Genomic DNA, 13548 nt, shown 5'->3' with positions numbered 1-13548 from the left:
CTCATTCGTTTTATCATTCCTTCTGAGAAACAATTGTGTTCATCAGCCATCAGGTGTCTCTAGACCACTTTTCTGTTGTTTTTATCCTTTGAGCCTAATGATGGTTGTAATGATCCATGTTAAAGTTCCAAGTAGAGTAAAACTGGATGTTTAATGTTACTAAACAAAGTTGATCAAATTGTGCAACTGAAATAAAAGTATAAATCTAATTGATTAAATTATCCATAATACACTGAACCAGAATATTTTAAAAACAAAGATCTTGGTTCATAATAAAACAAATAACTAGAATCTATGCATTCAGTACAAGTAGATATTATCATTCCTTTTATTTTTCCTTCTCACAATGGCGTTTATAAGACATACGGTGACTCTTGAACCACATTTCTGCTAATCTTATCCTTCCGATCCAATGCTTTCCTTCTCAATCCATGTTAAAGTTCCCAATTCTTTATTCGTTCAAGATTGGTGAACCACATGTCATTAAACAGTAAGTTGAAAGAATATACTAGACCAAAAGAGTTAATAAACTAGGTCTTGGTATTCATAAAAGAAAAAATAACTCTAGTCCGAATTTATCCATTTTTTGTGAGAAAGGAATTGACATGGTTCTTTGAAGTTAATTGTCGCATCAATTGTCATCATTCTCCATTGATGTTGACAATGATCATATCTTAACAAATTTTGGATGATGGATGATTGAGAATGACTTTGACAAGATCCCCATTGACATTTAATGTTAACATTGACAGGGTACGATTGACAGCTGACACTCTCTGTCAACATCATTTTTGCTAAATATCCACTGTGTCAACATCATCAAACCTTGTTGAGGATGACAATGACAGTCAACATATCATCAACCTTTGTAGACTATGACAGTCAATATGTCATCAACCCTTATTAATGATGACAATGATGATGACGGTCAACACATCATCAACCCTTGTTGACAATGGTGATGACGGTCAACACATAGTCAACCCTTATTAACGATGACAATGGCGATGACAGTCAACACATCATCAACCCTTATTAACGATGACAATGATGATGACAGTCAACACATCATCAACCCTTGCTGACAATGGCGATGACGATCAACACATCATCAACCCTTATTAACGATGACAATGATCATTATGGTCAACACATCATCAACCCTTAATAACAATGACAATGGCGATGACGATCAACACATCATCAACCCTTATTAACGATGACAATGATGATGATGGTGAACACATCATCAACCCTTAATAACGATGACAATGATGATGACGGTCAACATATCATCAACCCTTGCTGACAATGGCGATGAAACATCACATCATCAACCCTTATTAACAATGACAATGGTGATGACGGTCAACACATCATCGACCCTTATTAAAGATGATAATGACGATGATAGTCAACACATCATCAACCCTTGCTGACAATGACGATGACGATCAACACATCATCAGCCCTTATTAACGATGACAATGATGATCACAGTCAACACATCATCAACCCTCGACGATGATCACAACGACGATGACAAAGATGATGGTGGATTTTCCTATAAGCTAAATGGTGTCTCTTTAGCCATATTTCTGAAAGTTTTATGTTTTTCGGACATTGCTATGACATATATCAGATGTTCAATTTATTTTAACCATAATTTCAATGGTGGTCAGATGACATGAAGTCTGGCTCAGCGTCAGACAAAGTGTACTGTGGGGTGTGCAAAAGGGATGGCGTGGGCATCAACGGGGAGACCCAACTCTGGAAGGCGAAGACTGTCCATCAGTCTCCAGCTCGAGACATCTCCGCCAAGGGAAAAATCTCGAATTGGGTCTCGGATTTTGATCGAATTTCAGGTTTTTTTCGAGGTTCTTAATCTTGCTCTCGCCCTCTCATTTCCCATATTTGTTCATGTTTTGATTTGCTCTCCTGAACGCGGTTGAGTGGAGGAACTTGCAATGTCCGATTTGTGATGTGGGTCTTTTGGTTTTCTGAATTTTGAGGGCAAAATACTTCGGATCCTCGATGATCAAGATCGTGGGTCTTGCGTTTTCGACGATCATGATTTGATTTGATTTGATCTTCTTCTTCTTCGTGAAGCTTTTAGAATGATTGTGTCTGAGAGATAATCTTATCTAAGGCCGTTTGCGGATCTCACCTTTGGAGTTGATTGCTGTCATTCGGCTCTTCTTGTGGACATCACGGAAGGGTTTCTTCTTCGTGGAGTTGGTTTTCTTCTTCTTCGTGATTATCGCTCGGTTATCACCTGCATTTCTGCTTTTTCTACAGTTCATGTAATGGGGATGAAAAATCAAGTAGATTCCTTGATTTTTCCCCCTCCTTTGGGTATGTTTTATCAGGAAAATGTGAAACCTGTTACCTTGTAGATCTTCTCTCTTGAGCATCATCTTTCTTTGTTACTTAAACATAAACGGTAATCCAGGGGTATCTTTGAACCGATTTGTTTGTAGATATATTTCTTGGATTTTTTGCGAATTGAACTGCATTTTGCTATATCTTTCTTTCTTATTTTTGGTGAATTTATGGCGAGTACTATCTGATAATTTAATGATTGTGCCTCAGTAGAACTTCTCTCTTGGTCATAGTTTCGTATCGTTCCAAACTTATCTTAGTTTCGTATCGTTCCAAACTTATCTTAGTTTCGTATTATTCCAAATATATCTTCCTTAGTTTCTCAATTTGTAGAGGAATCTGTGGACACCTCCACGATGTTTTTCCTTGTAATCATACCTCTTGGATTTTTATTGACTGAAACTGTGGGTTGCTATATTTTTATCCATATTTTTAATGATTTTATTCTGAATATAATCTACTCTTACTTTCAGTTTCAAGTATATTAACTGCCGATTTTTCATTCAAAAAATGTTAGTCATGTCACTTTAGTAGACCTTTCTTGGGCATGTAGTCCTAGTTCTTTCTTTCTTATTTAGCGTGTTGAGTAATTAGAGATTGAAACTGTGGTTTGGTATGTGGTTATCTTTATTTTTTCTGATTTTATTCTGGGTTTTATTTTCTCTACCCACAGTTTCAAGCCTCAATCTTGCCGATGTTTCATTTTAAAATGTTAAGCTTCTTTTTTTTAAAGAAAAAAATGGTTAACTTGTAGCCTTGTGGATCCTCTCTCTTGGGCATGTAGTCGAAGTTCTTTCTTTATTTACATTGTCTGATAGAATCCAGTGACTTCTTTTTGACACCAATATTTTTTCGTGTATTATCTGTTGAATTTAAGTGATTAAAATTGTGCTATGTTATATCTATATTGGTACATTTTATGCTGAGTACGATATGCTCTTAAACACTGTTTCAGCCGCACTCTTGCTGATTTTTCATTAAAAATTGTTAGAACATTTCCTCCTGGCAATCTTCTCTCTGTGGAATATAATCCTTCTTCTTTCTTTAATACTTAGCACGTCGGAGAATCCGGGGACGTTTTCATTGCATTTTTTGGTTGTTAAATTGTTTGGATTTGGTTGTTAAATTGTATGCATTATATTTTTAATGTTTATATTCTAAGTACTTTTGCCAAGTGGATTGAGTAATTTAGACGAGAGTGGGTACTGGCTATGGTCTCTTCCTTGAAGAGAGAGTAGTGCTCTAGGCTTGCTACTAAGTTCCACTTAGTAGTTATTGTTCCCCGACCATATAAAGTTATCGTTGACACTCACTTGATTGGTTCAGGAGTAAAACTTACATCTTTGAATCTTTTTATCGTCTAATTAGCAGATTTCATCTTTGAAAAATTACTAGAACATTAGTGCATGCACAAACACAAGCTCCTTACCAAGAGCTTATCTAACTTTAATCCTTTGGTTCTCCTAACACTTTGCCTCAATCTTCATTCCTCTCGAATAGGGTTTGCCGACGAGATCAAAATCATTAGCATCGGCATCATCCTAGCCACAGACGAATGATGGTTACGAGTTCGTCGTCATCACGGGTCGACAATTGGCCGACATATGACGACGATGAACTCATCGTCGTCATCTTCATCTCGGTGGAAATCAATGGCGAGGACAATGATGAAACTTCATCTTGCTCTCTGCACTGTCTGGGTAAAATGAATCCAACATGTGAATCATGAACCCCTTTCTTAAATCCAGGTAATTAGGGAAAATGGGTTTGTCAGGTCTATATATGAAATGTAAGTCATCATGATTTGTATGTAATTGGATCATTGTTAGGTGTATTCTTCTGCTGGAATACCCCCTTCAACTTCGCGATTCAAGCAGGAGATGTTTTATCACTTGATTAGAATCTTTTGAGATAAAGAAAATCATTCACAGTTACATGTGTTCCCATGATTTATATGTAATTGGATCGTTGTTAGGTGTATTCTTCTGCTGGAATACCCCCTTCAACTTGGCGATTCAAGCAGGAGATGGTTTTATAACTTGATTAGAATCTATTAAGATAAAGAAAATCATTCACATTTTCTGATCTCTACTATCTTCCTTGGCACAAAAAATATCTGAAATTTTCTGATCGATGTTTATTGTTCTTCTCATTTAACTCTAACAGAGGTTTACCTTTTTTTCTCCAGAGTTTTGGAAGCTAATCCTGGAAAAAGCTTGCTGCCCCACAAATTTCTGAAATTTTTTTTAAAGAATGTCAATTCTATCAAAGCTTCGATGCCTGACCATTGATGTCACTGGAACCCTAATTGCATACAAAGGAGAGCTGGGCGATTACTATTGCATGGCTGCCAAGGCTGTGGGGCTTCCTTGTCCGGATTACAAGCGCATGCATGAAGGCTTCAAGAGTGCATACACAGAAATGGCAAAGAAGCATCCTTGTTTCGGGCATGGATCTAAAATTCCAAATATTGAATGGTGGAGAACATGCGTGAAAGACTCTTTTGTCAGGGTAATACTGCTTGGTTTTATCCATTTGCCTCCACTTTTTTTTTTAACTTCTCTTCCAGCCCAGTTCATCTTGAAACTACATGCCATGATCATGATGGTCTGACAGTTTAGAAAGCATACAAAGAATTATATAGCTGTAAGAATTCTTACCATGCTGTATGTTTTATAATGTGGTAATCGAAATAATCATAATGATGAAATGATGAAAATTTTGGAATTTTGCATAATTAAATTCTTCCATAAAAATTAGTGTAAAAAATCCTTTCAAATCGTATTTTTTCATATACTTTTGAGACTGAACTCAAGAAAAAATCACCATATTTGAAATCATTTCTGGCTAAAATCACTTCAAATCGTATTTTTTCAAATCGTACAATGTGGTAATAAAAAAAATGATGAAAATTTTGGAATTTTGCATAATTGAATTCTTCCATAAAAAGTTGTGTCAAAAATCCCTTCAAATCGTATTTTTTCATATATTTTTGAGGCTGAACTCAAGAAAAAATCTCCTTTTGAAATCATTTCTGGCTAAAATGCAACTGGCCATACTTGCAGGCGGGATATAATTATGATGATGAAACATTTGAAAAAGTATTCAGAAGAATTTACGCCTCATTTGGCTCCTCAGCGCCGTACTCTGTGTTCCCGGATTCGCAGCCGTTTCTCAGATGGGCACGCCAAAACAATTTGATTGTGGGCATTGTCAGCAATGCAGAGTACCGTTATCAAGATGTAATCCTCCCTGCATTGGGTCTCAATAAGGTACAAAGCTCATTGCATTTTTCTCTCTCTAACTCGAAATAGCATTTTTCTCTCTCCACACTGAGCAAATGTAGATAAGAGATAGAAAGACAGACATATAAATGGAGAAAAAAGTAGAGGTAGATATAGAGTTAGATGTAAAGTCAGAGGCAGAAATAAGGTATGGGAAGAGAGAAATTTATAAAATAAACATCAAATGAAATTACAGGGATGGAGAAAAAGTCATCATAAAAAAGTAGAGGTGGTGATAGAGAAATCTGTAGGCTTAAGATTAAACATCAAATGGCATGTTCGAATGATGACTTTGCACATCAGCAAATCATGATGTCATACCCCAAACAACTGAATTTACCCAGTTAATTCAAAGATTTTCCATTTAATGGGTCTTTCTCTCTCTAAAAATTTTGGGCTTTGTGCAGGGATCTGAATGGGACTTTGGGGTTTTCTCCGGCATTGAGGGTGTGGAGAAACCCAACCCTCGAATATATGAAATCGCATTAGAAAGGGCTGGTAACATAGCGCCAACGGAAGCATTACACATTGGTGACAGCCTGCGCAAAGATTATCTGCCGGCAAGAAGTATTGGAATGCAAGCCCTGCTTTTGGATAGGTTCAAAACAGCGGATGCAGAGAGTTGGAGGGAAGCTGGCGCGCCAGTTCTTCCTGATCTTGAGGCCGCCAAGGCCTACCTCACCAAGGAAGAAGAGGTTGCCAAAGCTCCACTAACATGAAAAGGTCTATGCTTTTCTCTCATCATATGTACCGTGTTTATCTTTCTCTATTAGAAAGAAATCTGGGATTCTGGAAAATGTAAAATCGGGTCACCCCGAATACAATCCATTTGTCCTTCTCATGCTTCAGCGAACATCTGTGGTTTGATTTAAGAGTTAACTAGGAATCTTCAGAAGGGATTCAGACTATAACTGAACCGCTACAACATAGATTTATGGGTTTTGAAGACAAAATGTTCTTCTCAGAGGTCTAATCATCAGCATCATCATCATCGTTGGGTAGAGTGAAAAGGAAGATAGATCTTTTTTTTTTTGAAATATATAAGATAGATAATGTGTTGCGGTTTTGAAGACATTCAGACGGCAGCAGAGAGATAAAGAGAAACAGAGATAATACTTACTGTGGCTGTGAGGAATACCCTTACGGTAGATCAGTATGGAAGGGAAAAACGGACACTACACATAGATGTGTTTTAAGAAAAAATCATGGACCTAATACTTTTCTGAGAGGTGCCATCATCATCATCACCATTGTCATCGCCATCATTTGGTGGACAAATGAAGAGAAAGAGGGATAATGCCAAATGTTGTGGTTAGATATATGCCCAGAGGTAGATCATTATCCAGGGAAAAACGTGTTTAAAGGAAAAATTGCAACCCCAATTATCTCTCCCCAGATGTCATATCATCATCATCATCATCTTTTGTAGAGAGAGGAAGAGATGCAGAGATAATGCATAATGTTGTGGCTGGAGACTTACCCAGAGGGTAGATCAGCATGCAGAGGAAAAACAAGTTTAGAGGAAAAATTGCAACCCCCAAGCTCTCTCTTCTCAGAGATCAAATGATCATCATCATCATCATCTTTTGTAGAGAGAATAGAGGAAGAGAAGCAGAGACAATGCTAAAAGTAGAGGAAGAAAAACATACCCAGAAGGCAGAGAGATCAGTAGGCTCTCCTCACACCCTTGGGCTTCTTGACAAAACTAAGCCTGAGCTTCCTCAGCCTCTTCCTCTTCCTCTCCATCTTCTCCGGCAAGCTCAATCTCTTCTTCCCTTCCTTCTTCTTCTTCTCCTTCTTCTTCTTCACAAACCTCTCATCAACATCATACTCCTTGGCAGAAATCTCCACTCCCCTGGCAGCCGCCTCCTTCATCAAACTCCTCGCCCTGCAAACCTGCCCATGTTTCCACAGCTTCTCCACCAGCAGTTCATACGTCTTCTTCCCGGGCACAAACCCATATCCTTTTCCAAGCCTGAACACTCTCACGGCGTGATCCACCCTCTCAATTCCGCACAAGATCTTCACAAATCCGTAGTACTCCTTCCTCCCCAAATCCCTGCCCAATCCTGCACCCCTCATCTTCTCCATCACCTCGTCCCCTTCGGCTGTTCTTCCCGCCTGGTACAAGCTCCTCATCACGGCGACGAAGGTCTCAGAATTGGGGGGAATCTCCATTGTTCGGAAGATTTCCATGGCAGCTTCCGTTCTTCGGATCTTGCAGAGATTGGAGATGAGAATGTGGAAGGTGTCGGCGTTCTTGGGGACCCCTCTGGCGGCCATGGCGGAGAGGACCTTGTCGGCCTCGGATTGGAGCCGGAGAGGGTCCTTCTTCAAGCAGAGAAGGGAGACGCAGGCGAGGATCGAGTTGTAGGCCTCGGTCCCGAGCTCGAACCCGCCTCTGCGCATCTCTTCCATCAATCTCCGGGCTTGATCGAGCTTCCCGGAGGCGCACCAAGCCCGGATCAGATCACAGCAGAGGGCATCGTCGGGGAAGACTTCGGGGGCGGATTCCTTGACCAATTTCTCGGCGAGGGCGCCATGGCCGCGGTCGGCGAGGAGGGAGACGAGGGAGGCGAGGGTTTTGGGGTCGGGGGGGAGGGTTTTGAGGAGATTGAGGGCGGGGAGGGGCCGGCCGGCGCGGATCAGGCGGAGGAAGGCGGAGTGGAGGGATTTGGGGCCGAGGGAGGGGCGGAAGTCGAGGAGGAGGGCGGAGAGGGCGGGGAAGTGGCGATGGCGGCCGAGGAAGGAGGCGAGGAGGGAGAGGGAGGCGTCGGAGGGGGTGAAGGAGCGCCGAGAGACGGCCCAGCGGAAGAGGAGGAGGGCGGAGAGAGGGGGAGGGGAGAGGGAGAGGATTTGGGAGAGGAGGGAGGTGGAGAAGGGGACGTGGGAGAAGCGGAGGGAGAGGTGGCGGGGGAGGTCGTCGCCATGGCTGGGGAGCTCGCGGAGGGCGCTGGCTATGGCGATGGCGACGTCCGGGGTAGAAGAAGATGAAGAAGAGAGATGGCGATGGAGAGGGGAGAGGAGACGAGCGGGTTTCATGGCGGAGGCGAACTCTGATCTGGGAGTTTGGGTGGAAAACCCTAGCTGGAGGTAGAAGAAGGTGCTGGGCTCATTACCTCATTGGTGTTGTGTGTGTGTGTGGGGTGTTTCTCTCTCTAGATCTCTCTCTCTTACTCTGGAAAATATATATATCTCTCTTGATCTCTTTCTCTCTCTCACTCTGGAAAATACATATATCTCTCTGGATCTCTCTGTTTCTCTGTGGATGTACATGTATCTCTCTAGATCTCTCTGTCTCTCACTCTGGAAAATACATGTATCTCTCTAGATCTCTTTGTCTCTCACTCTGGAAAATACATGTATCTCTCTAGATCTCTTTGTCTCTCACTCTGGAAAATACATGTATCTCTCTAGATCTCTTTGTCTCTCACTCTGGAAAATACATGTATCTCTCTAGGTCTCTCTCTCTCAATCTGGAAAATACATGCGTATCTCTAGATCTCTCTGTCTCTCTGTGGATGTACATGTATCTCTCTAGATCTCTCTGTCACTCTCTAGAAAATCATACATCTCTCTCTAGATCTTTCTCTATAGCTGGAAATACAAATATCTCTCTAGATCTCTCTCTCTCAATCTGGAAAATACATGTGTATCTCTAGATCTCTCTGTCTCTCTGTGGATGTATATGTATCTCTCTCAATCTCTTTGTCTCTCTCTAGAAAATCATACATCTCTGTAGATCTTTCTCTATAGCTGGAAATATAAATATCTCTCTAGATCTCTCTCTCACACTCTGAAAATACATAGATCTCTCTAGGTCTCTCTGTCTCTCTGTGGATGTACATGTATCTCTCTAGATCTCTCTGTCTCTCTATGGATGTACATGTATCTCTCTAGATCTCTCTGTTTCTCTGTGGATGTACATGTATCTCTCTGTTTCTCGGTGGATGTACATGTATCTCTCTAGATCTTACTGTTTCTCTGTGGATGTGCATGTATCTCTCTAGATCTCTCTTTCTCACACTCTAGAAAATACATACATAACTCTAGATCTCTCTCTATATCTGGAAATACAAATATCTTTCTTGATCTTTATGTCTCTTTGTGGCTGTACATGTATCTCTCTATATCTCTCTGTATTTGGAAATACATATATCTCTTTAGATCTGTCTCTCTGTGGATGTACATGTATCTCTCTAGATCTCTCTCATTATATCTGGAAATACAAATATCTCTCTAGATCTGTCTCCTTGTGGATATACATGTATATCTCTGGATCTCGCTCTCTATCTGGAAATACATATATATCTCCAAATCTCTCTTTCTCTATGTGGATGTACATGTATATCTCTAGATCTCGCTCTCAATCTGAAAATACATAAATCTATCTAGATCTCTCTGTCTCTCTGTGGATATACATGTATTTCTAGATCTCTCTCTATCCGGAAATACACATATCTCATAAGATCTCTCTCTCCCTCTGGATATACATTTTTCTCTCTATGTCTATATTTCTCTTTGTAAATACAAATCTCTCTAGATCTCTCTCTTTATCTTGAAAGACATATCTCTCTAGATCTCTCTCATTATATCTGGAAATACAAATATCTCTCTAGATCTGTCTCCTTGTGGATATACATGTATATCTCTGGATCTCGCTCTCTATCTGGAAATACATATATATCTCCAAATCTCTCTTTCTCTATGTGGATGTACATGTATATCTCTAGATCTCGCTCTCAATCTGAAAATACATAAATCTATCTAGATCTCTCTGTCTCTCTGTGGATATACATGTATTTCTAGATCTCTCTCTATCCGGAAATACACATATCTCATAAGATCTCTCTCTCCCTCTGGATATACATTTTTCTCTCTATGTCTATATTTCTCTTTGTAAATACAAATCTCTCTAGATCTCTCTCTTTATCTTGAAAGACATATCTCTCTAGATCTCTCTCTCTCCATTGATATACATATATTTCTCTAGATCTCTTTCTCTCTTTGGAAATACACATCTCTCTAGAGCTCTCGTTCTGCGGATATACATGCATATCTCTATATATCTCGTTGGAAATAGATGTATTTCTCTTTATCTCGCTCTCTCTGGGGATATACATATATCTCTCTAGATTTCTTTCCCTCTTTCTCTAGAAATGCATGTCTTATTATTATATTTATGAAACTCTAGATCGCACTCTCTATATATACATGCAAATATGTGGATACATATTTGTATCAAGATATATATCTCTGGATCTCACCCTCTGGATATAGATATATCTCTAGATCTCACTCTCTAGATTAGTGTTCGTGTGTCCCAACCTCGATATTGGGACGTATGCTGAACCGGATCTCAGCAATGCGCTTTCTGATATCCATCCTTACCAATATACTGATGCCGAAGTATGATATCGGATCTCAGTTGCTATAGTACCAATATCTGATACTGTTATCTGTTCTCATCTCTAAGGTTGGATGACTATATCAGATATCTAGGTTGGATATCAGTTTTTTTGATATCCGATATATGAATTCAAGTTATATTTTAAATATTTTTTTATACTTAACTAAGCTATTCTGAGTCATATATGATGTTTCTTTGAGTATTTTATAATTTTATCAATGGTTTCAATTAATATTTCACTTTTAATGTCATATTTAGTATGGTCCTGTTCAAAATAGGCAGATAACTCTCACCACTAAGCCCATTATTAGCCCATCTAACTAACTAATAGGTTTGACATTTGGTATAGTGCATGCATTTAAAAAAAAGACCCTGCTACACAGGCAACCGGTTGCCCCAAAGGAATCTTGGGCAACCGGTTGCCTCATTTTGTTGGCGCTCTTCTTCTTTCGCGCTCTCTCTCGCCCCTTTCACGCTCTTTTTTTCCGCTATCCCTCGCGCTCTGTTTTTCTCTGCTATCTCTCTTTTTCCCGGGCAACCCGTAATCCCCTCTCTCTCTCTCTCTAACTTTACTCTCTCTCTCGGATTCTAAGCAAACCACTTGGTCCTGACTGGATTCTAAGCATACAGAAACCAAAAAGTGTTATTAATGCATTTTAAGTGGATTCTAAATCTTACAGCAGCAGGGATATCCTCCTCAAGATAGTTGTCAAAATCCCAGTTGTACATCTCGACAAGATCAAGTTGCTTCTAGAAGTCCTCTATAGTAGTTGAAAGTCGCCCGTGCAGGTCGAATAGCGGCGGAGAAACGGACCTATGACTCTCTTCAAGGATGCTCACTAACCCCCGGCTAAGCTCTCCAATCTTACTTGAAAGGGCAGAATTCTGACCAGCTTCCAACAGTCTAGAAATCTTAACATGGACATCCTCAAAGCGTTGAGACAGTTGGGCGTCTTCCAATAATTTTGACATTTGGTCAAAGAATTTGTCTGATATCTCCCTCAGTTGACTTTCACTGATATGGCCTGAGACCCTCTCGGTGAGACGAGTTAAAGTTTCAGTCAACTTTGTCACTAGTTGTGACTCCTCCCACGAAGACAGGACATCATCGTTGCCCTCACTAGGTTGTATTCCCAGATTATGTTCTTCGGGTATGGCAGATCTGTAACCATTAATACGAGTAGATACTGTCGTATTATATGGTTTGAAAGAAGTTTTTCCCTCTTCATTTGAGCCCTCTTGGTCAATTCGTGTGCTCAAGCCGGCACCCCTCACTTCAACAATCCATGTGTCGAACCCTCGAGTAGCCATGCTTCGTGCAAATGAAGCCTGAAATAGGGAAAAGAAATGAGAGGAAATGAGCCTAAGCTACCCAAGATGACCAACATCCGAGAAACACAACTAAGTTACCACGAAATTAATGCAAAATATTAGATAAATTACATCATCCAAAGGATTATGATCTCCTCTTCTTATGCCCAGATCCCAGAAGAACAAAATGGGATAAAGCCGAAGAGTTTATCGGATATTGATACGAAATATTAGATAAATTTGTAAACAAGCTAAAGGATTAGGATTTTCTCTTCTCAAGCCCAAATCCCAAATTACCAAATTGGGATAAAGCCAATAAATTTGCTAGGAGATTTAAAATGAATTGTCCAGTCTCTCTGGCTTTAAGCTGGAAAAAGTTAATATCAATCCAATCAGCAAAGAAAAATTCAAATGAGAATTGTCAGTTGGACGCATCCTGTGTTACACAAGCATGCGCTCAGTTGTGAGGTAAAGATGAATACAAATACTCTCATTTAAAGGATTCAGAATGAAGATGTATTCATTGTAGAATTTCAGAGTATTTATGCAATAAGATGGATGAAGAAATAGAAAAATAACAAACATTACCTCTCTCTATTTGGCTTTAAAACAGTCGTCGATTTCATCTTTCCCGTAATCACTAACCTGGGCCCGCAACTTCAAGACTTCATGGATTTCTTGAGAAAGGCGAGACTGCTCTTGAATTACCCACGGAATAGGTGTTGACAGAGTTGACCAAGATACAATCAAACTGTTTTACAAGTTTTGGCGCTGTGCCCTTGCTGCCCGCAACTAGAGCAAGTGACACCCCTCTGCTTCTTTTTACTTTACAGGTGCTCTGCCATGCTTATGTAGCACTTGTTCCTTATTTTGGGTCGTCCTTTGCAATGAGCTTCAACGGATTTCTAACAATATCTTCCTCTAAGTCAGACAACGCACTGTGCGATGTCTGTAGGTTTCTTTCAATAGTTTCGCCCAAAACAATCATTGATGCCTTGTACAACTGAAATGTGCTCTTAGTTCCAATTTAACGGTGTAAAATGGGCTTTGTCAGAGCCGTTAGTTCAGACAGACGTTGATCTTCGATCATTCCTTGTGTAGCCCTGACTTCAGAGCTGGGTCGCGTAGCCAACGCAATATCGATGAAGACAGATTGAATAT

General features: G+C 40.0%; 2 protein-coding genes across 3 annotated transcripts; one reads left to right on the top strand and one right to left on the bottom strand.

Annotated features, from left to right (window-relative positions):
• Positions 1-1695: 1695 nt before the first annotated feature.
• On the top strand, positions 1696-6538 carry LOC144700939 (Haloacid dehalogenase-like hydrolase (HAD) superfamily protein). 2 transcript variants are annotated; one of them, XM_078572539.1, is made up of 4 exons: positions 1696-1865; positions 4571-4893; positions 5448-5654; positions 6074-6538. In XM_078572539.1, the coding sequence occupies exons 2-4, from the start codon at positions 4636-4638 to the stop codon at positions 6383-6385; spliced, it is 777 nt and encodes a 258-aa protein (XP_078428665.1). In that variant the 5' UTR covers positions 1696-1865; positions 4571-4635; the 3' UTR covers positions 6386-6538. The 2 variants fall into 2 exon arrangements, with proteins under 2 accessions (XP_078428665.1, XP_078428664.1); XM_078572538.1 differs by having other exon boundaries at positions 1696-1877.
• On the bottom strand, positions 5345-8793 carry PNM1 (Pentatricopeptide repeat (PPR) superfamily protein). The gene is made up of 2 exons (XM_078572537.1): positions 7316-8793; positions 5345-5634 (listed from the first exon to the last, which is right to left on the bottom strand). Exon 1 carries the CDS (start codon positions 8706-8708, stop codon positions 7332-7334), a length of 1377 nt encoding a protein of 458 aa, XP_078428663.1. The 5' UTR covers positions 8709-8793; the 3' UTR covers positions 5345-5634; positions 7316-7331.
• Positions 8794-13548: the final 4755 nt, after the last annotated feature.

The sequence above is a fragment of the Wolffia australiana genome, chromosome 3, assembly GCF_029677425.1.
Source record: "Wolffia australiana isolate 7733 chromosome 3, ASM2967742v1".
In the NCBI taxonomy this organism is placed as follows: domain Eukaryota; kingdom Viridiplantae; phylum Streptophyta; class Magnoliopsida; order Alismatales; family Araceae; genus Wolffia; species Wolffia australiana.
Note: the sequence above shows the minus strand (reverse complement) of the source record. Positions and strands in the feature narration are given on the sequence as shown.

Bases quoted from the DNA above. Each gene is read 5' to 3' on its own strand.
- LOC144700939 (XM_078572539.1), top strand. From the start codon at position 4,636: ATGTCAATTCTATCAAAGCTTCGATGCCTGACCATTGATGTCACTGGA. The intron at 4,894-5,447 runs GTAATACTGCTT...CCATACTTGCAG, and splicing joins TGAAAGACTCTTTTGTCAGG to GCGGGATATAATTATGATGA. The intron at 5,655-6,073 runs GTACAAAGCTCA...GGCTTTGTGCAG, and splicing joins CTGCATTGGGTCTCAATAAG to GGATCTGAATGGGACTTTGG.
- PNM1 (XM_078572537.1), bottom strand. From the start codon at position 8,708: ATGAAACCCGCTCGTCTCCTCTCCCCTCTCCATCGCCATCTCTCTTCT.